The sequence below is a fragment of the Equus asinus genome, chromosome 5 (genome assembly GCF_041296235.1).
Source record: "Equus asinus isolate D_3611 breed Donkey chromosome 5, EquAss-T2T_v2, whole genome shotgun sequence".
NCBI classification, from domain to species: Eukaryota; Metazoa; Chordata; class Mammalia; order Perissodactyla; family Equidae; genus Equus; species Equus asinus.
This window is the reverse complement of record NC_091794.1, coordinates 101,435,219-101,460,343: the sequence shown is the minus strand read 5'-3', so window position 1 is coordinate 101,460,343 and position 25,125 is coordinate 101,435,219. Positions and strand designations below refer to the sequence as shown.

The following is a 25,125-nucleotide window of genomic DNA, read 5'->3' as shown; positions in this document are numbered from 1 at the left end:
AACTGTATAAGACCAAGTATGGGGTTTTCTTTTGTGTGGGGTTCGACTTTCAAACTTCTGAATTGAGGTTGTTCGGAAACTGTTTCATGTCTGGTTCCCAGAAGCAGATTCTGAGAGGGAGATCTGCCCGCACGAGGTTGGGGGCGGTGCTCTCAGGATCCACACCTGGGAGCGGGTGGGGGAGCAGCAGCAGGTGATGAACCCGGACGTAGTGGCCGCGAAGGTTTTGGGTGATGCCCTGGGGTGCTCGGGCTGGGATGGCCCTCGGAGCCGTCCTGGATGAAGACAAGCAGCCAGCCTTTGCCCCCCACATTGGGTGTCGCTGCCCCCAAGGAGGGGACACAGCCTTGGGAATCGGCAGTCGGCGATTCCAGGAGGGGGACGTGCTGAGAGCAGCCAGGAGCCAACACTCTCAGCAGCTGGGGGCTGAGTGCCTCCGCCCTGAAGGGGGTCAGGTGGCACATCATGGCGTCCAGCACAGTGACCTAAAGTGACCACAGGCCGTGATTACCGAGGAGTGATCGCAGAACTCTCCCCGTGGAAGGAGCGTGTGAGGAGCTGTGGGAGTCCACGTGGGGTGGCTTTACGGTTCCCAAGCCCTCGGTTTGCTTGGAGAGCCCTGTGGAAGCCCACTGGGTTATCTTTCTGAGGGCTGGGAGCCATTTAGCCATTTTGCCACACGAGAATTTATTGAGTACCTGCTATGTCCAGGACTCTCTTGTGGTGCTGGGGATTCAGTGGTGAACGAGAAGCCCCCTGGAGGGAGAGGGGACCCACTCCAGATCTCTCCAAGTCCCTCTCACGCCCAGAGGGGTCTCCATCCTCCAGGCTCAGGGGGTCCCTCCCCATTATACTCAGAGCCCTGGCACAAGGCCGGGCTGCCTGAGGGCAGAAGGGACAGAGCCCCCAGGCTGTTCTGCTCCAGACCCCAGGCCCAGCACTCAGCGACCCCTCCCCAGTCAGACCATCCCTGCCCTCTGCCCACCTCTGGCTGGCTGGCGTGTGAGAGATGGGTGGGCAGGTGGGCCAAGCCCTTTGTCGGGAAGGAACACACGTGCTGAGCACCTCAGCCTGATTAACTTTGCCGCTTTCAACCCAAGTGGAGGGGCTTTTAGGGTCTTTCGGGACAATCGCTGCCTCCAAGAGCCCCTAAGACAAAGCCACCCCTGACAGTTATGCTGTGTGCTTAAAATCTCCAAGGAGGACTATTTTAACTTTTAATCCCAAATTTACAAGCCTGGCTGACTGAGCAGTCTTCACTCAGTACCCAACTGCCGTCCCCCATGCTGTTACACACAGGGTAACAGCAGCCTCGTGTGTCAGGGCAAAAGACTGAAAACAAATGCTTGTGCTTGATGGTACAGCCCTGCGCGGAATACCATACAGCCATAAAAAGGATAAGGCCACTTTGTACGTGATGTGAACTGCTGTCTGAGTTGTACTATGAAGTGAAAAAGCACAGTATGGAATACTATGTACATATCCTGCCACTTATATAGAAACAAGAAGGAGGGGAGGATGCTCATACAGGTTTGCTTGGTCACTCATAACATCCATTGTAGATGCAGAAGAAACTGATGCCACTGGCAGCCTCCACTTCAGGGAACTGAGAGGGTGAGAGACAGTGGGAGGGAGATTGTTGCAAATTCCTTTTGAACTTGTAACTATGCACACGTGGTACCTGTTCAAGGATAACCGTAACACTCACTTCAAACATAAAACGAACACTGTTTCCAAGTTCGCTGGTAAGCCCCTTGGGCTGGAGCAGGAGTTCTCGTGTCTGTGCTCCATGGCTCAGTGGAGATGCAGGGCAGCTGGAGGCCTCAGCGCAGCACAGGCTTCTCCTTCCTTTCCTTCCACCAAAACGTGCCCCGCCCCCGCTGGGAGCTGGCACCGCAGCTGTGGACAAGGAGCTCCCCCTAATCACCTGGGGAAGGGAGGCTGGTTCCTGGACCACACCCCAGACCTGCAGACCCTGGGATCTGCAACTCTAACAGGCCCCCCAATCAGTTTCGTGACCACCAGGGCTACAGAACGAGTGGGCCGGCACTTTGTGGCCACCTTGTCAATTTCCAGGAAACACACACCCTAGGATGGAGGCCCCAGAGCCTGGACATGCGGCCCCACACGGCCATCCTGACCGCCGCCCCTGGCACCCTCTGTGAATATTTGCTCCTGACGGCTTCCAGCTGAGTCAGCCATCCAGCGCTGGTCAGGTTGACCAGTCCCACGCACCGGCTTCCCAGAGCCCCTATTGCTCCAGCCGAAGACAAGAGGCCAGACAGCCAGCCTCAGACTCCTCAGGTCTACAGGCACCAGCTGCTTAATAAACTGCAGATGAAGGGCTCTGACTCCACCTGCTCCTCGGCTCGCCCCCTCCTCCCAGGAGGCCTCAATGGAGGAGATCAGCCACACCTGGGCAGCTGCTGAAGCCTCCTTAACAAGGGGGTGGGCTGGAGAGGCCCTGAGCCCATAAGAAGAGAGGGCTGGGGAGAGCCCCTGGGTTACCTGAGGCCACCGTGCTGAGTGAGGGCTGCAGTGCAGGGCTGAGGGTGGTCAGCTTGGAGGGCTGTGCCATGTCCTTCCAGAGCATCATCCACCTGTCCCTGGACAGCCCTGTCCATGCCCTTTGTGTGCTGGGCATGGAAATCTACTTAGATCTCAGGAGGTGAGGAGCTGGGGGCTCATGGCTGGGGGGCGGTTTGGGCAGGGAGGCGGAGGCTGCCCTGGATCATGTGGGGTTCGGGGATTACCTCCCCACTCTGCATCTTAGCTTGTCGTCCTGCCTCACCTTAAGGAGCCTGGTCTGGGTCTCTAAGGGTCTTCTGGTCCTGATGCTGCGGGATTCTGACCTGACTCCTGCCTCTGCCCCGGATGGGCTGTGGGGCCTTCGGAAAGTGCTTTGCCCTCTTAGGTACCCCCACCTGTGAAATGGGGGTGGCATTGGCTCTTGAGGCACCGTGAGGGTTAAGCGAGGGAGGCTCCTGTACGTTGGAGCCACTGGGTAGGGGACTCGCTCCCAAGAAGCCCCATCTTCCCCGGGTCACAGCACAGACCGCCCGAGTCCAAGGACACGTTTTTTTCTCTAAAGGGATCCCTTGTGCCTGAGACCGCTCTCCCCTCCTTCGGAGCTGGGAGTTTTTATAGACGAGATGCAGCTTTGGTAACATCTAGAGGGTCGGTGGCGGGAGGATGCGGGGGTCCTTGGGGCAGGGGATGGCAGGAGTAACGCTGAGGCGTTTCAGGACCCCAAAACTGCCGTGCCCAGCAGGCCTTTGCCCCAACACCCGGGAGGAGGAGGAGGGGGCCGGCCCCCACCGTGCAGGCTGAGTCCAGGCTGAGAAGACCCTTGTGCCCTAAAGTCTGTCTCCTTGTCGGGCAAACCAGGTGTGCCCCCCAGAAGTGCAAGTCCTTCACCGTCAGCAGCTCCCTGGGGGTCCTGGTCGATGTCCACAACTCGGTCCCAGTAATGACCAGGGAGGAGGTGGCCACCACCCTGTGGCCCCTGTCTGATTCCATGGATGTGCTGGTGAAGATGCTGTCCCCCAGCTCTGCCATCGACGGGGACAAGGTATACCTCGGGGGGATGTGAGGGGAATGCTCCAGGGGAAGGAGCTAACACGACCCCTGGGGGTCTCCCTCCAACAGCTGGTGTTTCCTGGGCCCTGAGTCTGAGAAATGCAGCGCCAAGTGTTTTGCATGTCTGGTCTGATTTAATGATTGCAATAAACCTGTGGGGTGGGCACTCCATGGCCCCATTTTACAGACGAAGAAACTGAGGCACGGAGCGAGGCAGTGCCCCACCTAAGCCAGCAATCAGCAGAACTGGGGCTCAGGCTCAAGTGTCTGTCTCCCCCGCGTGCTTCTGACCACAGCTCCAGGCCGGCCTCCAAACCAGCTGCTTTCAAAGTCCGGCACAAAAGGTTTCAGCAGCATAACTTGGACAGGCCTTTTGTCTAGGGCTGGTCCTCCAGATGTGGAGACCTTAATGACGCTGGAGAGCTAACGTGTATTAAATGCATGCTGTCCACTAGGTATCTTGAGTCACATTTCAAGAAGTCAGCTTTATCCCCATTTTACGTACAGGGAAACTGAGGCACAGAGTGAGCTATCTCAACCTAAATAGTATTGCTAGAGTGGGGCAGATCCAGGATGTGAGCCCAAGTCCGTGCCCCTTACCCTGGGCCAGTGGTCTACCTGATGAGCACTGGGGTGGGAGGGTGGGGGTTGACTCCCACCTCGGAGAGCAGGCCGTCCCTCAGCCTGGGTCAGGCGTTGGCGGTGGAAGCAGAGCCCTCTTGCAGAGCGATTAGAACCACCAGGGACTTCGTGACACTCAAATCCAGGCCACACCCCCTCCCGATTAAGTCGACCTGTGGGGGTGGGCCCCGGCTTCCGCAGTTCGCAGACCTCCAGGTGACCCCAAGGTGAAGCTGAGGGTGTGACCGCTGCTGAGGCCCATTCAGGACGGGGGACTCCTGTGGGCGGAACCTGCTGGAGTGGCGGAGGGTTAAGCTGGGGTGACAGATGGGCGGTTACAGCCCGTTCTGCACTCAGTGCCCAGGGCAGGCAATTCCCTGAGACGAGTGTTAACTTGGACGAGGCTTGAGCACTCGCGCGAATCGAGGCTGTGACTGACGTGGCCCAGCTGAGCCCAGAGGGTGGGAGGAGCAGTCACTGCCCAGGGCTCAGCGTCCGGCACCATCAGGGCGGCCCACTGAGCGCGATGCTGGACCTCGGAGGACGAAAGCTTCCATTTAGGAGCAGGTGGCAGGTCACACACGTCAGCGTGGCCCTAGATAATGGTTCTCTGGTTTGCGGTGAAGGCCTTGTGGTCAAGGCCAATGGCTGCAGGGCAGGTCTTTCCAAACTGCCCAGGGTATAAAGGCCCCTCGGAAGCAGAGGCTGGTGTGGGACCCAGCAAAGACTGAGTCCCAGTTCCAGGCCCCACTTCCTTTGAGCGAGTGGCTTCACCTCCTGCAGGCCCCACTGCTTCACTGCCCACCTCTCGGGGCGACAGGTGAGACCCCAGGAGGGCAGGTGGGGAAGACAGGTGAACACTTGACTGTAGAGCCGGACAACCTGGCTCTTGAATCCAGTGCCCCGTTTCTGGCTGAAGACGGGGGGCAAGTCCCTTGCTTTCTCTGCCCTCGGGGGTAGAGCCCCCAGATGGGTTGCCGTGAGGCCTCAGTGTGGAAGCGCTTGGGGGACCCTGGCGTGTGGTAAACAGGGGTCATTGCAGCTTGGTGACCCTGTACCCGCTCACAACGAGACACTGGAAGCTCAGAAGCTGTGACATGAGACCGAGGTCAAGCAGCTGGACTCGGGTCCACAGCCCTGCCCCTGTCCCCGCCCTCCAGGGCCTCCTGGGTCACGGTGCTGTCTCCACAGGTCTTGGTCTCGTACCACCAGCCCAACGAGGAGGTCCCGGTGGCCACAGCTACGCTCTACCTCACTGGCATTGGTGAGTGCTGCCCCCACGGCTAGAGGGAGGGGGCTCCCTGTGTCCTGGAGGGACCCGCTCGACACAGCCACTCACACGGTCCCTCAGAGCTCAGTCACTTCTCTGCCACCCTCCCTCCCTGCTGACCTAACTCTGAGAACAGAGGCCATCGGAACGTGTCCCATCGTCCACCCCCTGCCTGTGGCTGGTGCCCACCTTCTGCCGCCTCTGCTACAGTGATGACGTGTCTGGTCCAAAGTTAATCCTGTCACACTGGATCCTTTCCCCTCTCATTCGAGAACATTCCTTCAATTCTTACTGTTGTAGGAAGCAATTACCCCTCCCCCCTCTCTTCTGGAGTGTTCTGGAACAAACTATAATGTCTATTGTCTTGATAAGAACAAGCTGTAACAACTGTTCTATCTTCAGACTCCACTTCCCCACCTCTCTGCCCCTTAGGAGCCACCTCTGCGTCCTCAGTTCCTCCTCCCTTTTCTCCTGAACCTAGTCAAGTCAGATGCCCACCCCCAACACTGCCCTCATCAAGGACCCTGACGATTTCTACTTCCCGAGTCAGCGGTCGGCTCCATCTGCACCACCTCCGCCTGTCAGCATTTTACACAACTCGCTGTCCCTTCCTGGTGCATCTCAGCAGAAGCCATTCAGGGTCCTCTACCTCGGTGTCCCCTACCTGGTGGGCTGTTCCTCAGATCCCTTTGCTGGATCCTGTTTCCCACCCCCGCCTCCATCCCTCTAGCTGGTCAGGCCACAACCCCTGGGATCATCCCTGCTCTTCTCTTCGCCGTGTCAACCCATGAGTCTTGTCAATGTCACCTTCAGTTTAGCTGGAACCCAGCTGCTCACCTCCCCTGATGCTCTCTCCCCGGTCTGAGCCACGGCCATCTCTTGCCTGGGTCCCTGACAGGCCCCCCGGGGTGTTCCCTGCACTGTCCTTGCCCCTCCAACGTTCCAGTCTTGATTCGGCCCCCGGAGCAGCATATCTTTAAAAGGCTATCGGATAACATCTCCTCGGGTCCAAGCCTCCCACTGCTTCCACGTTATCAGATTAAAGCCAGCGCCACTGTTACTCTCAAAGCCACCTGGGCCCTGTGGCCCCTTTCTCTAGCTCACTCTGCTCCAGCCACGCGGGTCTCTTTGACCCTTGAACTGCCGCCTGGACTTCCTGTTCTGATTTTTTTACCCCGGATATCAACACAGCTGCCTTTCTTGCCTCCTCTGGACCTCCGTTCACATTGCAGTTTGCGAGATTGATCACCTAAAACCGAAGCACCCCACCCTCCGCTTCCTTGTTTCCTGTGGCACTTTACCATTGGGCGTCATATGAATTTTACTTATTTCTTCGTCCCCTGCTGTGCATACACACATGCCCCTAAATTTGAAGAAGATGGGGCCTGTCCTGTACGCTGCTGTGTCTAGGACCTGGAACAGTACCTGGTCCGTGGTGGGCATCCGGTCCCTGAGCATCTGTGCCAGATGCTGAGTGTACAGCAGCAAACAAGGTCTGTTCCAGGGCCCTGACATTCCAGTTGGGATACAGCATGTCAGAGGATGAGCTATGAATGATGATAAAACCAGGGTGAAGCCATCCAGTGGTCAGCTGTGGGGGGAGGGGGGCCACAGACAGGAAGAGGGGCCTGCTTGGGCTGATCCTGGATCTAAGCTCTAGAGAGGCTTGGAATTGGTGTGTACTGAGCCCTTCCTATGTCTTAGAGCGTCAAGAGCTTTCCAGAAGGCTAGGCAGGTGGGCCTTCCAGGTAGGTATGACCTGAGTAGAGGCCAAGAGGCAGGAGGTGACGTCACGACCACAGTGGCCTTATCTGGTGAGCTCCCGAGAGGCTGGGGGAGACACGTGAACACTTGGGCCTCTCCAGGCTTGCTCGTAAGCAGTCTGCCTCTGAGGAACTTCCTTCTGCTAAGCCGACAGCAAGCCTGAAGGGCCGGGTGGCCCCAGTACCAGCCTTGGGCAGCCTGGGGGTACCTGTAGCCTCGAGGCTCCATCCACAGGTCTAGGTGCTGAGACCGTCCCCCCCATCCTGTTGCAGCTGTCTCCCTGGACGTGGATGTCTACCGCAGAGGGCAAGTCGAGATGGCAAGTGACAACCGGGCTAAGGTGAGGCTGTCAGGGGGCGGGTGCGGGCCAGGGGCCTGAGCCAGGTCTGCCCACAGACCCCCTATTTGGACTTCACAGAGTGTCTTAAGTCAAATTGCTGCAGTACAAACTAGAACTGCTGAAGTCCATTCTAGCTTTTCCAAAGAACTCGAACGTGTGATGACACTGGGCTCATGTCCTAGCCTGGCTGCGTCGTTGACTAGAAAGAGGGTTTGCTGCCCCCTCCAGATGGGACGTGCCTCCTGCAGGCTGCCTCAGTGCCTGCTTCCCCTGACACTGAAACAAGACGGGAAGCCGGGAACCCACTGGAGCTTTTCTCCCTTCCTGAGAGGCCCACGTGTCTGACCTTCCTGGTCCCATAAGCGCTTGAGTTGGTGAATTCTGATCAAGGTCCCTGTGGCCCTGGAGGACGGCTCAGCTCTGCCCCCGATGTGGGGTAGCATCTGGGAAGCGGGATTTACCCAGCTTCTCTCTGAACAAACATTGCCGTCTTCTTTGCAGAGAAACTGGGTCTGGGGCCCCAGTGGTTGGGGCGCCATCCTGCTCGTCAACTGCAGCCCGGCTGACATGGGCCAGCTCACAGACAGGAACACCACGAAGGCGTTCTTCCCAGAGGGTAGGAGAGAACTGGCCACGGACCAGGGACGGCCACCTTTCCTCCTTGGGCTCTGCCTTGCCCTGGGGCATCACTGCCCCACCCTGCAGCAGACACAGGTTCCAGGCTGAGGTCCCCGCTCTGGGTTGATCCAGTCTCTTGTCATGGCTTAAAGCTTATAACTGGGAAGAAACGGCCACATGGCCCCATGGGAAGAGCACAAGCTCTGATGTCAGATAACAGTTACTTCCTGACTATCAACTTGAGCGTGTTAACTTCCCTGGTCTTGTTTTGCGATATGTAAAATGGGGAGGATACAGTTGGCCTCACAAGGTGGCTGAGAAGACTAAATGAAGACACAAAAGGGGTATGCGAGACTCTTCCTAAAAATCTTCTCGTAGCTGGGGCAGGAACACTGACACTGTCAGGCTCTGGTCCTGACCTAGCTTCTAGGTCTTAGCAGCAGAACGGGATGGCCTGGTTCTTACCACGGCTGGAGGAGACCCCTCGCTGAACTGACCGTGCCAGGCCCTGTTCTAGGAGTCTGTGGGGACCGTGGACTCCTTACAACCGCATGGGGTAAATGCCAGCCTCACTCAGAGTGGACCCCGGGGATGGCAAGTTGCCTGTGGCCAGTAGGGAGCAAGTAGCACAGACAAGATGCGGACCTGGGCCAGAGCAGGAGCCAGGGGGTCCTCACAGCTCCGACATACAAGCCCCCACCCCAGCCCCTGCTGCTCCTCCCTCCACCCCGGGGGCGCTGGCCTCCAGAAGCCCCTGAACCTTTGCCTTGTCTTTTGCCCAGAGATGAAGAATCTGTCCCAGATGACGCTGAGCGTTCAAGGGCCCAACTGCATTTTAAAGAAACACCGGCTGGTCCTCCACACCTCCGAGGACGAGGCCCAGAGGGCGAGAGTCTACCAGCCCCAGAGTGAGTGTTCAGCTTTGTCTGCTCTCAGTGTACCAGGGCGAGTTGTGGCCACACCTCCTCCCAGCAGGGTCCCCGTCAGAAGCCTGCTGGGAACCTAAAGCCGCAGGTCAGGGTCTGTTGTGGCTGGCCTTGTGTCCCTGGGATTCTCTGGCTGCCAGCTTCACCACAGGCTAAGTCTCTGCACGTGGGGGAGGCATTGTACCTCCAAGCCCCTCTCCCCACTGGAGGCGATGATGGTGCCTATCCTGCAGGATTTTCACAGCTGGAAGAGAAATTCCTATTAGCTGAAATGGCAGCTTTGCCTTATACAGATTAGACGATGTCTTCTCCCAATTACTCCCACCAGAAGGAACCATCTTCTTTTCTTAACCGACACCCCACTACGTTAAGTTTCTAGAATTCAGAGGCCAATGAGCCAGAGTAGCAGCTATGCCAGCGCATCCCTCCCTGGCACCACACCTGCCCATCTTCGGCCCTAACCAATCTGGCAGACAGGTGACGTGTCTTTATTCTATAGATAAAGGTGTAAGGCCGTTGGTACATAAAGTGGACATGTCCAATTCCCGCAAATTGTCCTTGAACAAACAAGTCTTTTGACGTCGCTTAACTGGTTCAGTATTCAGTACCTCTAAATTCCTCAAATTGAGTCTTAAGTCTTTGTCTCTGGAGGCATATGCCAGGATGCTGCCTTCTTTTAAAAGCCAAGCTGAGCTTCCGCTGGGCCATTGGGAGCCTTTGGTTTGCGCTGGACCGTCTGTCCACCTCGTAAGGCCGCCTCGCTGCTGCCTCCCTGTGCTCAGGGTCTTAGCTCCACGTCTTCCACTCCATCTCCTCCACAGACCAGAGGTCACAGCTGGACTTGGAAATGACTGGAAATAGCCAGAAAAGGCCGCCCAGGTTGGACGTGGTCCTTCTATATATAGGCTAGGAGTGAGCCTTAAAAACCCGAGTCCAGGCCTGGTTCAGGCCACGATGGCTACTCTGGCCTCATGATGCCCACCGAGTGCAGACCACTGAGGTGGGCCAGGCAGTACTTGGAGCCCACCCAGGAGGGCAGCAAGTCAGGGAGCCTGCTAAAGATGCTGCACTGCATCCCGTGCATCGAGCTCCCTACTGCCTCCCACTTATCCAAGGTTCCAGGGCAGGAATACACTGCACACTGTATGTCAACATGCCCTCCAGGTGATCCTGAGGGGGGCTGCAGTCTGAGGACCACCAGTCGAAAAGATAAAGCAAAGGGGCCTGAGAAGAAGTTTCCAGAGAAATGGAAAGCACGAGGTTCTAGAAACAAAAGGAAGCCTTTTGCAAAGGCAGTGATCGGCCATGACCAGTCTGTTGAGAGACCAAGATGCCAATCAATGGTGATGTCTTGGTTTTCAAATTAACGGTTCTTAGTGAGTCTGATAAGAAGGGTGGGGCTAAAAGCCAGACTGAAGTGGGTGGCACAGCGAACACTGGCCAGGGAGGGGTTTTCCACAGAGGGAAATGTGTGGAGGTAACAACTGGGGGCTGGCACGGGGGGCAGCATCTGAAGGCGGCAGAGCACAGTACAGCTGTGTGCAGACGGGACTGATCCAATGGAGAAGTGGACCCAGGGGGAGAAAGGTGTAGGCACGGGTGATAATACTCAGAAGAGAAGACAGGAAGTGGGAGAGCTAAAGGACCCGAATGGAATAATAGTGTTTCTGAGGTGTGTTGGGGCCTCCCTCTGAGGTTTGGTCATCTCCTAAAAGGAGTTCTTTCAATGTGGTGGTTCTCAGCTGCTCAGACACAAGAGTTTCACAGACTCGGTTTGACCAGAGTTGAGGTCTCCAGGTGGGAGCTGACGGCCTGTGCAGGGAGCGGTTACAGTAACGCATCTCAGGATGCGAGGAGGATGAAGAGGAGAGAGTGGAAGGCGGGAATCCACAGTGGGAAGGTTTGGGGCTGGGTTGAAGAATCGCTGAGATGGGAGTGTAGATGAGCTCAAAGACTGGAAGATGTCAGATCTGTTCTAGAGGTGATTTCTGGGCCATGAGCACTGAAATCGGCATCTAAGATGGCGCAGAATTCCAGTTCATTGAAATAAGGGTAAAGAAAAGAGCAAACAGTCTGGATGGTCTGGTTGGTTTGGTTATGGTGTAAATAGCAATGACCACAAAAGTGATGGAGATAAGCCAGCACCAGAACAATCCACAAGGATGGTGAGGATGGTAGTCAGGTGCAACAAGGAAGGGGGCAGGTGGCATTATTTGATAGTATTCCCTTCAAGGGGTCTAGGATTCTTTTTTTTAAAGATCTTATTTTTTTTTCCTTTTTCTCCCCAAAGCCCCCCGGTACATACTTGTATATTCTTCGTTGTGGGTCCTTCTAGTTATGGCATGTGGAACGCTGCCTCAGCATGGTTTGATGAGCAGTGCCATGTCCGCGCCCAGGATACGAACCAACGAAACACTGGGCCGCCTGCAGCAAAGCGCGCGAACTTAACCACTCGGCCATGGGGCCAGCCCCTAGGATTCTTGAAGAATGAAGGGATGGTCTGGAAGTGCCGAGGAGGAACAGAGGGTACCTGGCCCACCTCTAGGCCCAGTGGTATGAGCAAGGCAGAAAAAAAGAAGACAGCTCAAATCAGCATTCACTCTCTGCCCTGAGCTCCAGCTCTGGGGGGATAAGCACGTTACCTGCTCTCAAAGCCTAGGGCAGATGGACAGAGATGGACAGACAGCCAAGGACCAAGCAGGGGCTTCTGGTCTGGAGGGTAGGGAGAGTTAAGAGGGAGCTGAGCTGAGAGCTGAGTGGGAGCAGGGCCAGCCCTGTGAGGACGAGGTCTGGAAGGGCCTTCTAGATAAGGGTAACCATGTTGTGCCTGGGTCACAAGGCTTCTGGCTGCCTTTTCTCCCGCCTTTTCTGTGTAAGGGGGATGATAATTACAGCACCTGCCTCAGCGGGTGGTGAGGATGCAAATGAGTCCACAAGCTTCCATCGCAGTTCCTGGGATATGATGAACCCACCATGGAAAGTCGACCATGCTTGAAAACAGGCAATGAGGTCAGAGAGAAGACCCCCAGAAGACCTGCTGGTAAGGGGCCTGGGGCCGGTGGCCTTGGGATGCCCTCCCCACCACCGCCCCGTGGTGAGTCACCTTCAGGCGGAGGGGCCATGGGGAGCCCAGGGCCCTGGCGCAGTTGACGGTGCTGGGCCTGTAGCAGCTCTGGAGGAGCCAGGTGGTGGCCAGCCACAGCCCAGTCCGTGCAGGGGGAACCCCACGGCACACCAAGCACGCCAGCTGCAAACCTCTGCAGCAAGTCACAAGGCCTGTGCCGCTGCGCTGGGGAAGTGCAGGGATGGGGGTGCTGGTGGAAGACACCCCCGTGTCCAGCGTCACCCCCTCGAGGCCTGGCTCGGGGCCTGCAGTGTGACCTCCAGACAGGCTCGAAGCAGAGTCCATGCCAGCGCCCTCCCCGCCGGGGCTGTCCGGCTGGCCCAGCCCACAGGGCCGGCAGCAGAAGCATGAGGACCGCGGCAGCACTCCCAGGGCCGTGCGGAGGCTTCCTGCAGAACCGTCAGAGCCGGAGTCCGCCTGGAGAAACGCAGCGCCCACTGGGGCCACGGTGCTGCCAGCCAGAGCAGGAGGCCAGGGAAGTGGAGCAGGGCCTGGCCTGCGTCCAACTTCTCCGATGAGGCTGCCACGCCCGCCTTCGCGTGTGGTTCCTCACCTTTAAGGCTTTTTTGTGACATTCCCCCAAAAGCTGGACGAAGCGTTGAACTGCCACTACGAGCCTTCAGAGAGCCCCTGGAAGGCAGGCGTGCTCATCTGAGTTCCAACTCCCGACGTGTAATAGTTCTCTGAAGTGTATTGGTGGGTGACCGGCCCTCATTTGTGAACAAGTGTCTGGTTGGCCCCTAAGCCCTAAACACCAGAAACGTAGGGACATAAAAGCCAGCTTGGCTCCCGCTCCCCTGGAGCTCCCGGCCTGGCTTCTGACCTGAAGACGAGCCACCAGGTGTGGCTTGACCATCAGGGGTGGGGACCGGCATGAGCCCACTTCAGCTGCTCTGTCCCTTCTCTCCTAGAAGATGGCTCCAGCACCTTAGAGTTGGTGGTGGGGCCCGGCCGGCACACCTACACCCTGCCCCCCCTCGAGAGCCCCTTGAAGGAAACCTTCTATGTGGAAGCTGTGGAGTTCCCGTCCGCCAGCTTCTCGGGCCTGATCGCCTACTCCGTCTGCCTAGTGGAAGAGCCTCCGGACCCGGTACGTCCCTGAGTCGACAAGACATTCCTGGAGCAGGGAGGTGTGGGAAGGAGACACTCACGGCGGGAGGAGAGGGGAAGACAAGGCTGGTGGGCAGAGCTGGGGCTCCAGGCCACCTCTGGGAGAAAGAGCTGCAGGGGACAGGTGAGGGCCCGGGGGTGGGCTGGCTGAGCAGCTGGAGGCCTGGAGGGAGCCGGCGGAGGATAGATGTGGAACGAGGTCACCGACAGGACCTTGTCTTAAATCGCAGTCAATTCCAGAGACCCTGGTATACAAGGACACTGTAGTATTCCGGGTGGCTCCTTGCATCTTTATTCCCAGCACCCAGATGCCTCTAGAGGTTTACCTGTGCAGGTGAGAACCCCTCAGGCTGCTCGTGTCAGGTCGTTTCCATGCTGGTACTGTGTTCTGTCTGTCTGCACGGTGGGTGGTGAGGACGACTAGACTTCTCACTAGGACAGTGAAATCCTTCGACTTGAGCTGCCTGGTCCCCAAGACAGTCGTTCGCTGCGTGTGTGAATACTCACAACGCCAGGTCCTTATGGGGAGGCAGACAACAAACAGTGCGGCTTCAGGGAGCATCAGGTGCTCTAAGGCAGGGTAACGGGGAGGAGAGGCAAGGACGAGAGTGTGTCCAGAGACAGCAAGGAGGCCTTAGAGCCGGAAGAGACAGGTGCGAGGAGGAGGAAGGCGCCAAGGCGAGCAGGGCCCTGGGGGCCTGTGTACCCGGGCATAGCCTCTGGGGCCGTAAGAGACCCCAAATGCAATGGTTTCAAGTCAACTTCCTCTCACCTGGGTGCCCGCAGGTAGGAGGGTGGCACTGCTCCCCCACTGTCACTTAGGGACCCTGGTTCCTTTCAGTCTTGTGACAATGCTCCCCCTGGGGCAGCACCTTCCTCAAAGGGGAAGGGTCACAATCCAGACAAAGCTGCCCGTCTGTCGCTGCTGGGGTGTGGAAGTCTCCAGAACCACTGCCTCTAGTGCCAATGGCCTGAGGAGGCACAGGGCCACACCCGACTGCAGGGCGGCCGGGAACGGTCTCGAGCCAGGTGGCCATGTACCCCGGGAGGAGGGGAGGGAAGACCCTGGTGGGCAGAATGGATGGGGAGCTGTCAGGTTCTGTCCACACGATGACTCCGGCCACGTGGAAAACCAGGGGCACAAACCTTAGGGCCCCTGGCACGTGGAGGGTGTTCAGAGCACAGACCTAGCTGAGCTCGTCTGAGGAGTGAGCGTATGCGGGGAGACCCTGAGAAGTGAGCTCTGAACAAGAATCCAGCAAAGGAGGGGCGGGCCCCGTGGCTGGGGGGTTAAGTTCACGGGTTCCGCTGCAGCGGCCCAGGGTGTCACTGGTTCGCATCCTGGGCACGGACATGGCACTGCTCATCAGGCCACGTTGAGGCGGCGTCCCACATGCCACAACTAGAAGGATATGCAACTAAGATATACAACTCTGTACTGGGGGGATTTGGGGAGATAAAGTAGGGGAAAAAAAAAAAAGTGGTGACGGTTAGCTCAGGTACCAATCTTTAAAAAAAAAAAAAAAAAATCCAGCAAAGGAGCTTGGGAAGAAAGAGGAAGTTAAGATCCAAACCAGGAGCGTGGAGACCCGGAGGCTAAGGGAGGGTGATGCTGGGTAAGGGCCTCCTGGGTGACACCCCGAGAGAAGACTAAGATGTTTCCAGTTTGGGAAGATAGAGGTCACTGTGCGGAGGGAAATCATGAATGGTGGGTGTGAGATCATGAGGGGTTCAAGTGCAGAAAGAACGGGAAGGGAGGGCTTCGCAAAACTCCAAAGAGATGGTCTGCACGAGAGAAGCTAGAAAGGGCTCTGGGGCCGAGCAAAGGCTGGTTTTTAAGGCAGGGAGCAAAGAATAATGCTAACAGGATGACCTGGCAGAGAAGGGAGGATCTGATAGGAGGGAAAAGGCAATTGCAAGAACCGAGCTGGTAGGATGGGCATGTGATGGGGATCCAGGTCGAATCGGCCTTCATGGCTATGGGGGCAGCTCACCTGGACGTCCCCTTGACTGGGGAAATGTTAGTGGAATAGCTGTCCGGTGCCAAGGACTCATTTAGGTTGAGTTCGAGAGAGACCAGTCACCGTGGGCTTTTCTGTGACTATTTTCAGTGACTTGAGTTGTAGGGAAGAATAAACATGGAACTGAGTCTAACCAGGCTTGAGGTTTTGCCAGGTGAATAGGCTCAAGGTGGAGGGACAAGGGTCTAATTTCTACGATGCATCATAGACTCAGAGCTGGGTAAGGAGGAAGGTGAAGAAACAGCGTGATGGGAATGAAAGCAGCCAAGGGCCAGAGGCCCCGTGAGGTCAAGCTGCCGGCCCAGGGCCTAGACGGAGCGAGAGGAGAGGCAGGTGAGGCACCCAGGTGTTCGATCAAGATCTGCGAGGCGGCGCGACCGCTGGGAGGGGAGGCTGAGCTAGAGTAGAAAATAAGACCTTGTCAAGTCAAAGGGGCCACGACGGCCTGGGTGCAGCAACACATGGCAAGGGGGACCTTTACACTTCTACCAGGCCCAGTGGGTAAAGAAGAAAAACAGCTCTTCCATGCGGGCTGCTAGGGAGGGGGTCCTCAGAGGAACGCCAGTTTTCAGAATGGGAAGGTAAAAGGAAAGAGTTCAAGGAATTTTGCTGATAAGATATTCAAACACAGATCTTCTTTGTCTTTTGTATCTGAAAACAGAAGTTCACTCACAGGAGGCACCTGCTGAAACCCTAGTCATCTAAGACTCTCCCATAGGAGTGGTATTCAGGCATGGCTTGACCCAGCTTAGCCAAAGATGGCCCATGAGACTGGGGCTGTACACTTTTCCCCCCGTACCCATCCTCAGACTGTTCCAGACCTTGCTGGGCTGGTCAGCTCCCTGTTGCCTTGTCTGTGTAGACCTGAGAAATAGGTTCTTTAGAACAGTAGCATAAAAGAGTAGTGTAAGTTTTGGACCTGGAACTGGACTGGAATCCCAATTTTGACACTTCCCAACAGTGAGACCTTGCTGGCATCAACTCCTGGGTATCTGTTTGTAAAATGGGTGGTCTTAACGTCAGCCTCAAACGTTACTGTTTGTCCCCAACAAGGGGCAGATGGCTCTTGTCCCATGAGCCTACTGCGCGTGACAGCACTGAGGTCCTAGGGTTCAAGACCCACCCTTGCCACCCATGCAAACGTAACCACCTCATTGGCCAACTCAAGGGGGCACCCAGCTGCTTGGCCTTTTGGGAGCATACAGCCCCTCCAGGAGAGAGCGAGCCCTCTTGGGTAGGCTGAGGCGGGAGAGCCTGGGGTAGTTCCCAAAAGGCCTGGGGCAACGTGACTGCAGGGTGGGGACAGCAGGGACTGACACTGGCAATTCTTGTCCTGACTCTGCCATGAGCTAAACCGAGTGACGTTGGACAAGACACACTCTGAGCGACCAGCTTGTGCTCCGTGAGGTGGGGGGACAGCCCCTCTGCTTACCTCACGGGCGGGGACATAATCTCTTCTGACCAGAGGAGGTGTGCCCCTCCCCTGAGACAGCAAGGTTGCGACAGTGGGGGAGCCTCGAAGGCACCTCCAGAGCCGGCTTTTCTCCCGCGGCAGAGAGCTGCAAGTCCAGGGTTTTGTGAACACAGTGATGGAGCTGAGTGAGAAGAGTAACAGCCAGGTGGCATCTGTCTACGAGGACCCCAGCCGCCTGGGCAGGTGGCTCCAGGTAATGCCCCACCTGGGGAAACCCACCTGTGGGGGCGGGGCAGGGAAGATGCGGCATGTGGTGCCTACGATGAACTTTGCAGGCTTCTGTTCAAGCTTCCGGCCAAACTAAGCCTAGACAGAGGCGTCTTTGCCTTTAGGACTTCAGCTGGAAGCTCAGCCAATAGGACTTGCCCAAGTCTTAGCCACTAAGGGGTAAAGCTTAGAGTCCAACTTCCTATTTCATGATGCCCCTGTTCAAGGCCACAGAACAGCTCATCCTAAGCCCCAGGCGTCGAAGGGTCTGACATCTACAGCTAAAGGCTGTCGGAGCCGGGCCCTGCTCCAGGGTGCAGCCCGACCCCGGCAGAGCGGGAAGCCTCGAGGTCTGGTGCTCCGTTCTGCCCCACGTACAGCTGAGTGGTTACTATGTGCCAGGCACCATTCTAAGCTCTAGAGGCTAAAGGGACCAGACTGGTCCTGCTTTGGCAGTGAGAGAACTCTGAGCACCAGGAAAGCAAGCCTGCCTGATGATACAGTGAGTTCCTAGACCGACTAGGCGGTTTGGGTGGTCAGGAAAACCTTCAAATTCGGGAAACAAGGAGCTGGCGAGACAAAGATTGGGGTTCAGGGGGTGGATTAGAAGCAGGAGCCCTTCGGGCGCAGAAGCTGACTGAAGCTCACCATGTGGGGTGTTCTTGGAGGACGTGAAGAGAGCCCAGTGAGGCTGGATCAGAGTGAGCCAAGGTCAGAGGTGGGTGGGAGCCCAATTAGGTATCGGGACCTTTTAGGCCAAGGTGGGGAATAGAGACGAATCCACAGCCAGACGGGATGACCTGGACAGCACGAATCAGGGGTATGAATGTTCTGATTTCGATTTTGGAAAGACTCTCTGGCTGAGAAATACAGAGAACAGGTCTGAGGAGAGGGCAGGAGCAGAAGAAACTGGTCGTAGGGCATTGCAGGACTTCGGGAAAGAGCTCGTGGTGGCCTCCCCCGAATGGGATGAGGGAGGAGTTCCCTTGGAACGCATTTTGGAAATAAAGCCAATAAGGCCAGTTCCTGGATTGGGTGCAGAAGATGAGAGAAGAATCCAGGTGACTCAGGTCCTAAACTTAAAGAGAACAGGTCAGGGAAAGCTCCCAAGGAAGGGTGATGTCTGAGCTAAGTCTTGAAGGCCGAGCAGGAATTGGCAGAAAGAGGCAGCGCGTGTACAGGCATTGTTGTGGTTGGCGAGCCAGACGCAGGCAGGAAAGCAGCTGGCGGGGCAGGGAGAATTCAACACCTTGTTTTCCTGTCTCCTCCAGGATGAGATGGCCTTCTGCTACACCCAGGCCCCCCACAAGACGATTTCCTTGGTTCTCGATACCCCTCGGGTCCTCAAGCTCGAAGATTTCCCCATGAAATACTCACTGGTGCGGGGCTCGGTTTGGCTGATCTGAGCTCAGTCCGGCCTGCCAGGCCTGGTGCCTGCCCAGAAGGGCTGGGCGCCAAGGGAGAAGGGCCCAGGTGGCCTCTGGGGGAAGCAGCTGAGGGAGGCGACCTTAGAGTCGGGGTTAGGAGTAAGCCTGGGGCTTGAAAGCTTGCCCCTCCTAACGCCCCTGTCCCGGCTGCTCTCCTTCCAGAGCCCTGCAGTTGGCTACAGGATCCAGCGCACTGAGGACCACAGGGTGGCCAGCATGGACTCCATTGGGAACCTGACAGTGTCCCCACCTGTCACGGTCGGAGGGAAAGAGTACCCCCTAGGCAGGATCCTCATTGGCAGCAGCTTTTACCCCAGGTGAGGCAAGGAGCCAGGTGGTGGCCAGACGCCTTAAAACTAAAGGGACCCTGGTAGTTTACCTGGCTCCCCCCGACTCCTGTATGACTCGGCAAGCCACCTGCTCTGAACCATTCCTTAAGCTGTCAGGGAAGGACATTTGAGTCTGATTCATGTAGAAAGGTGGAAAAAGCAGACACACTCCTCATTCCTTGAGTGGTGATTCTAGGGTTTAAATTTAAGCACCCCAAACTCAGCTGGCCTATTGACCCAGCAGGATGTCATTTCCACAAGATGTGTGGCTAGACTTCTTGGTAGGCATTAATTTAAAGCCAGGAGATACTTGTGTCCCAGGGTTCAGTCTTCATCTAGAATCACTTGGCTCAGTCCTAAGTTGGGCCAGAGTTAAGGGGATCCCATTAACACCCCCCAGGGGACCAGTCACCTGAAGGTAGCCGGCCATTCACCAAGTTGGCAGCCAACCTGGGCCATGCTGGCTCAAGGGCTGTCCTTCCATCTTCTCCTCAGCAAGGAGGGCCGGGACATGGGCAAGGCCCTCCGGGACTTCCTCTATGCACAGCAAGTCCAGGCCCCGGTGGAGCTCTTCTCAGACTGGCTGATGGTCGGCCACATAGACGAGTTCATGTGCTTCATCCCCACCCAGGACAAGCGTGAGGGTGACAAGGTCTGTGCTGGCAGCTGGAGAGGGTGTACCCCGCCTTCATTTGGGGCCCCTTGGAAGCTTCTGGAGGGGAAGCTAGAGTCTGACCCGAGTTCTTCGTTTCCCAGGGCTTCCGGCTGCTCCTGGCCAGCCCTAGCTCCTGCTACCAGCTGTTCCAGGAGAAACAGAAGGAGGGCTATGGGGACATGCACCTGTTTGAAGGGGTCAGGGCAGACCAGCTCCTTTCTAACGGTAAGGGATCCGGGGTCCCCCTGCAAGAGAGCAGAGGCCAGTCGCGCCTTCCCCAGACGTCCTTCCTAGAGAGGCATTTTTCCTTCATTCTTCTTGGTAGAAAGGATCCCAGGGAAGCATAAAAGTGTAACATGTACCACATTAGAACATCGTCTTCTACTTTGGGGCTGTTCTAGGGATGCTGGGGGTGTGTAGGCTGATCAGCCGCAAGTTCCGGGATGGCTGAGAGGCTGCAGAATGTGTGCAAAGGGGACTTGATGAGCACACGGATGGCTCCACGTGTGGCACAGAGCTGGATGACAACAAGACTTCGTTCTGGATTTATTCAGGGAATGTTGGGTTAGGTACCTGGGCCCTGGGACCTCAGGGGTCTCCTGGTCACCCTTAAGGAAAACACAAGTGGACAAGCAGAAATTGTAGCTGGTGCCACAGCGGTTCTGTTCTAAACGCGGTAGGAACCCAGGAAGGGAGGGGAGGTATCGGGAAGTTCTCTAGACCCTTGATAGACACTCAGCGCAGTCTGAGGACCAGCAGTTCAGCATCACCTGGGAGCTTGCTAGAAATGCAGAATTTTGGCCCTGCTCTAGAAATCCTGAAGCAACCATGGGGGGGGGGGGTGGGGGGCGCGGTGGCGGCCAGGAATCTCATGTCCTGGAAGGTTATGAAGGTGACACTGAGCATGACCCACGTATCACACACCACACGCCAAGACTGTTACCCCGGCTGATGACTGAATCGAGCACCCCTGTCCTAGAGAGGAAGCAACTGAGGCCAAAGATACGTAACCTGGTCCAGATGACAGGTAGAAGGTAGCCAGGTTGTACAGGTCACGTAATGCACAGAGCTGCCCAGGTGAGAGGCGAGTGGGGCTGAAGCCGCCTGCTAACCTGTTTTAGGCTGCCTCCCCCTCCAACCAGGGACAGAGTGACCAGTGGCAGTCTTCCCTGTGCTTTCACGTTTCATGGATCCCGGTCAGTCCCCAGGTGTAACATTTGACCGAGGTGGGTCCCTCGGCCACCAACCATAGTCACTGGCCCGATACCCGCAGTGGGCCGTGCCCAGGGCGGAAGTCTGCCCAGCCCTCGACAGTGTTGTCTGCTCCCTGGCCCACAGGCCTGCCCATCCTCTCCTCCTTCCTACAGGGAGGGAGGCCAATACCATCCATCAACTCCTGGCTGATGAAAACATGAGAAGGCAGAATGACTATGTGCAGGTATGGCCCGAGGATGTGGGGGACCTTCTCTAGAAGGCAGGGGAGGCACTGACAATCTAGACAAGTGCCTGATTGGACGACTACTATGGCCTAAGCATTGTGAGACCCCTTACTATCATCCTCGAAATAACCCTGTGAAGTAAAACCCATCTCAAACGTGAGGACAGTGACGCTGGGACTGTCACCAGCCCAAGCAGCTGAGCTGGGGAGCTGGGTTTGAACCCAAGCGTGACTCCAGGTTCATGCTGGACCCACTGCTACTCGAGGTGTCTAGTGTCTGCTGCTCAGAAAACGGGGCTCAGCAGCCTCCTGGCAGGAGACCCTCACCCCCGACTTCTCGAGAAGCTGAGTGCTGGAGCCTTGGAACTGGACCAGGGCCTCCTCCCTGCTTCCTGGAGAAAGCAGCCATCAGCTCAGCGTTCAGAATCTCCCACATCTCTTAAAATGTGAATCAGTGGCCGTGAGAAGCAGAAGAGTTCCCAGAAGAGATTATCCAGCTTCTAGTGGGGGAGCCAAGGCCTAGAGAAGGGCAAGACCTGGCCAAGGTCACACGGTCGGCGTAAAGCCACTTTGCCCACCGGGTCCTTAGTGCTCCTGGCTGGGCTGTGTTCTGTGCCACAGTGCTCTGGTGCCTCGACCTTTTTGAAAACAGGGAAGGCCTCCTGGCACGGCAGGGTGGGTATCGGCCAGGTACAGGGCCAAAACGGCACCCCTGAGCCCCGGGACCCCGCATCCTGGGTGTGGTGGTTGTGAGCCGTGTCAAGACCTGGGAAGCACTCGGATGCCAAGCATGTGGTGTTCTGAGCAGGGAAGTGCCCCGAGGTGCCAGGGCTCACGTCCCTTCCTACTGGAAGCAGAGTGCCTGGTCTGAGGACTTATTCTTGCCCAGGTCCCCCGCTCTGGCCAGGACTGAGGGCCAAAAGAGCCACAAATAGAGCCAGGATTAGTAGCTGTCCCAGGGCTGACTAGCTATGGGATCCTGGCCCCTCAGGATCAGACCTTTTCTCTGTGCCCTGACTTCCCTCAGAAAAAGGGAAGTGTGCCGGCTTTATCAGAGGGCTAGGATGCCACAAAGGTTGCTGGCACAGAGTGAAGACGGGCTCCTCCGCGACCGATGAACCCACTCCCTTCCTGGCCCTCCCCGCCCCACAGAAATGCATCAACCTGAACCGCGATGTCCTGAAGGCGGAGCTGGGCCTGGCGGAGAGGGACATCATTGACATCCCACAGCTCTTCTGCTTGGAGCAGCTGACCAACGCCCCCTCCGACCAGCAGACCGGGAAACTCTTTGCGAGGCCATACTTCCCCAACTTGGTGAGGGGCGCGAAGGGGTGTCCCCAGTAGGGGTGGGGGCGTTCCGCCAACTCTGGCTGGTCCCTTGACATACACGGGGCTGGACCACAGAGGCGGGGGCACAGCAGACAACTGTGCCCAAGAGGAAGTGAGGTGGATGAGGTGGAGGAAGACCCTTCCAGGGAGCGGGTGCGCAGGGCCCAGGCTGGGTGACTCACCAGTTACTGTGGGCCGGGCCCTGGGCTAATGGCCAATCACTAGGTAATCCCCAACCTTAAGGGGTAGAAGCCACGAGGCCCACCTCACAGATGGGGCCCTGTGCTCACCCACTGAAGGTGACCCCACTATGCCAAGCCTATTCCAACGACGGCCCACAGCTGACCTTTCCCACGCACAGCTGTGACCCACCACTCGAGAGTGAATTCTGAGACACTTGAGCTCAATTCCTTGGACACTTGCAGACCCCTGAGCCCTAGGGACACGGGCCCTGCATTCATCCATCATACACGGGCATCTTTTAACTTTCCGTGACCCTCTGGGCATGGAACAGGAGCCTGTCACAAGCCACAGGTGTGGGCAGTCGTGGGAAAAGCTCCTCTGAGGCAGATGCTGGAGATGTGAAACACGACAGACGTCAACTGCCAAAGCTGAGAGTCGGGACACCGTTCCCGGAGAGGCACACAGGAGTCTGTTCAGGACTAACGGCCAGAATAAGAGAAAAACAGTGCAGAAAGACACCAGGGAAGGTGGCAAGGCCAGACCTGGCCGGACAGGATTCTGGTTTTGCTATTGAGAAACACACTGGGGGTGGATTGGAGGGTTAAGCAGAAGTGAGTTGGCTTTGCTCTGAGGTCAATTAGAGATCCACACAAAGGCAGCTGGCTTTTCCCTTACAAGGAACCCAGTGGCCCTCCCTACCTGGGTGGAGGAGCAGGGCGGCTTTCTCCCATGGCTCTGACCCTGCCTTGCCCACCTTGTCTCTGACAGCTGCAGACGATTGTGATGGGCAAGAACCTGGGCATCCCCAAGCCTTTCGGGCCCCAGATCAAGGGCACCTGCTGTCTGGAAGAAAAGATCTGCCAGCTGCTGGAGCCCTTGGGCTTCCAGTGCACCTTCATTGATGACTTTGACTGCTACCTGACTGAGATCGGAGACTTCCGCGCCTGCGCCAACGTCCGCCGGGTACCCTTTGCCTTCAAATGGTGGAGGATGGTGCCATAGGCCCGGACGTAGAGCTGCCAGCCCTGTCGCGGCATGAATGGCCCAGTCTCACCATGCCCCAGCGCTCTGATTCCTTGCCTGTTGGAGGACTGGAGAGTCGAGGCCCAACACCCCTTCCTCATGTTCACCCGCCCTGGGTATCGAGGGGATGAGTGCTGCCAGCTCGGACCCCACGGGGAGCTACGTTCAGCTGAGAAGTGGTTACCAATTGTTCATTAAAGCTCTAGCTGTCTCAATGCACTTTGGCTGCGGCCTCGTTTTGGAGACGGGGTGGGGACATCTAAGGACAAAAAGCTGAGCCACTGGGGCACCTGTGGTCAGGCTGTCCTACTTGCCGGGGGAGGGACCAGGCTAACATTGAACGGCTGCTCCTTCCTCACCCTTAATGTGTTTGTCTGTAGCAGGAAGTGGTTGAACTCAGATTATTCAAATTCTTCTCTTGCTGAAGCATCTGAGACAAGCTGGGTCTAGAGTCTCCAGCCGAATGTGAGACTCCAGGCTGGGGGAAGGGAGGGGGCTCCCCTTGGGCCTGGTAGGAGCGCAGCGGACTGGTCCAAGAGGAGAGTGGCGCCAGCTGGAGGCTCCGGTCCCTTCGGGGTCTGCAGGTGCGGCCTCCCCACAGGACGAGGCACAGCAGGGGTGGGCCTAGCCAGACTCTCCTTAAGCCTCAAGTGCCCAGAAAAGGAAATGCCTGCTCTAGGACCCAAAGCCACCAGTTGCCATCTGCCTGCCAGCCCTGCGTTAATGGCACAAAGATGCTATCACAGCAAAGGATTCTCAGGTTGGACAACCACTGCCGCCCCGACCCTGCCCCGCCCCGCCGCGAAAAGACAGGAAGCTCTAAGCAGCCAAGGCCCCTGGAAACCGGGAGGGCAGGTCTGATGACACCAGAGGGTCCACAAACGGTGACCAGGATTGGAAATGTCTGTGGCCGTGTGCGGTGGCCCATGCAGAAGACGGCTCAGTGCAGAGCTCAGCCCAGTGGGCCTGGAGGAGCAGCGGCTGTCCACTCGGGCAGAGCAGTGACCGTCTGGCGGGTCTGAACACGGCTGGCCTCCTGGTGCCCCCTGGTGGGCAGCTGGCCACACTGCCTGTAAGGGCCAGTGCTGGCCTGCAGGGTCCCAGCTGGGACCAGGGCTTCAGTGGCAACAGGGCTCCCTTTTGAAGAGCGGGAAGGAGAATGTTTCTGGGCGCCACTGTTCTGGTGCTTTCCAGGCCTGCTCTCATTTCATCCTCTCAAAGCCCCACTGTGATGAACAGGAAAAAGTGAGTTGGGCAAGTGAGACGCTGCCGCCTCCCCAAGGTCAAATGTTTCAAGGGACAGAGTTGGGAGCTCCACTCGCCGCCACCCCCAGCACGGCTTAAGCCTAGAAGCTGAAAGACCCCCAGCCCGGCCCCTGGCGCCCCTTTGCGTGAGCTTCCACTCGGGCAGGAAGGAGATGAAAAAGCAGAGCCACCGTGTTCCTGGTCCCGATCGACCCAAACAGAAGCACGAAAGCCGAGACAGAGTAAACAACGATGTCATTTATTTAAAATGTTTACTCCAAGAAATATATATATAAAAGACAATTACAGCACTAAACCAGGCACCTTCGACCAAATCACAGCCTCTCCTTGGGCTCCCCTTCACTCTAAGCCTCTTCTTCCTGAGCTGGAAGACATGTCAGATGCCCGAGGGGTCAGCACAAAGCACACGCCCAGCCCCTGT

General features: G+C 57.1%; 1 protein-coding gene across 1 annotated transcript; it reads left to right on the top strand.

Annotated features, from left to right (window-relative positions):
• The first annotated feature begins 2,518 nt into the window (after positions 1 to 2,518).
• PADI6 (peptidyl arginine deiminase 6) lies at positions 2,519 to 23,656 on the top strand. Its single transcript, XM_044769809.2, has 16 exons — positions 2,519 to 2,668; positions 3,388 to 3,571; positions 5,392 to 5,464; positions 7,507 to 7,574; positions 8,076 to 8,190; positions 8,975 to 9,100; positions 13,154 to 13,332; positions 13,583 to 13,686; positions 16,929 to 17,040; positions 18,326 to 18,433; positions 18,644 to 18,798; positions 19,306 to 19,462; positions 19,567 to 19,690; positions 20,833 to 20,903; positions 22,056 to 22,217; positions 23,184 to 23,656. Exons 1-16 carry the CDS (start codon positions 2,577 to 2,579, stop codon positions 23,415 to 23,417), a joined length of 2,064 nt encoding a protein of 687 aa, XP_044625744.2. The 5' UTR covers positions 2,519 to 2,576; the 3' UTR covers positions 23,418 to 23,656.
• The last annotated feature ends 1,469 nt before the right edge of the window (positions 23,657 to 25,125 follow it).

Excerpts from the sequence above, each read along its gene's own strand:
- PADI6 (XM_044769809.2), top strand. The coding sequence starts at position 2,577 with ATGTCCTTCCAGAGCATCATCCACCTGTCCCTGGACAGCCCTGTCCAT. Across the intron at positions 13,333-13,582 it reads TGGAAGAGCCTCCGGACCCG|TCAATTCCAGAGACCCTGGT; the intron begins GTACGTCCCTGA and ends CTTAAATCGCAG. Across the intron at positions 20,904-22,055 it reads GGCAGAATGACTATGTGCAG|AAATGCATCAACCTGAACCG; the intron begins GTATGGCCCGAG and ends CCCGCCCCACAG.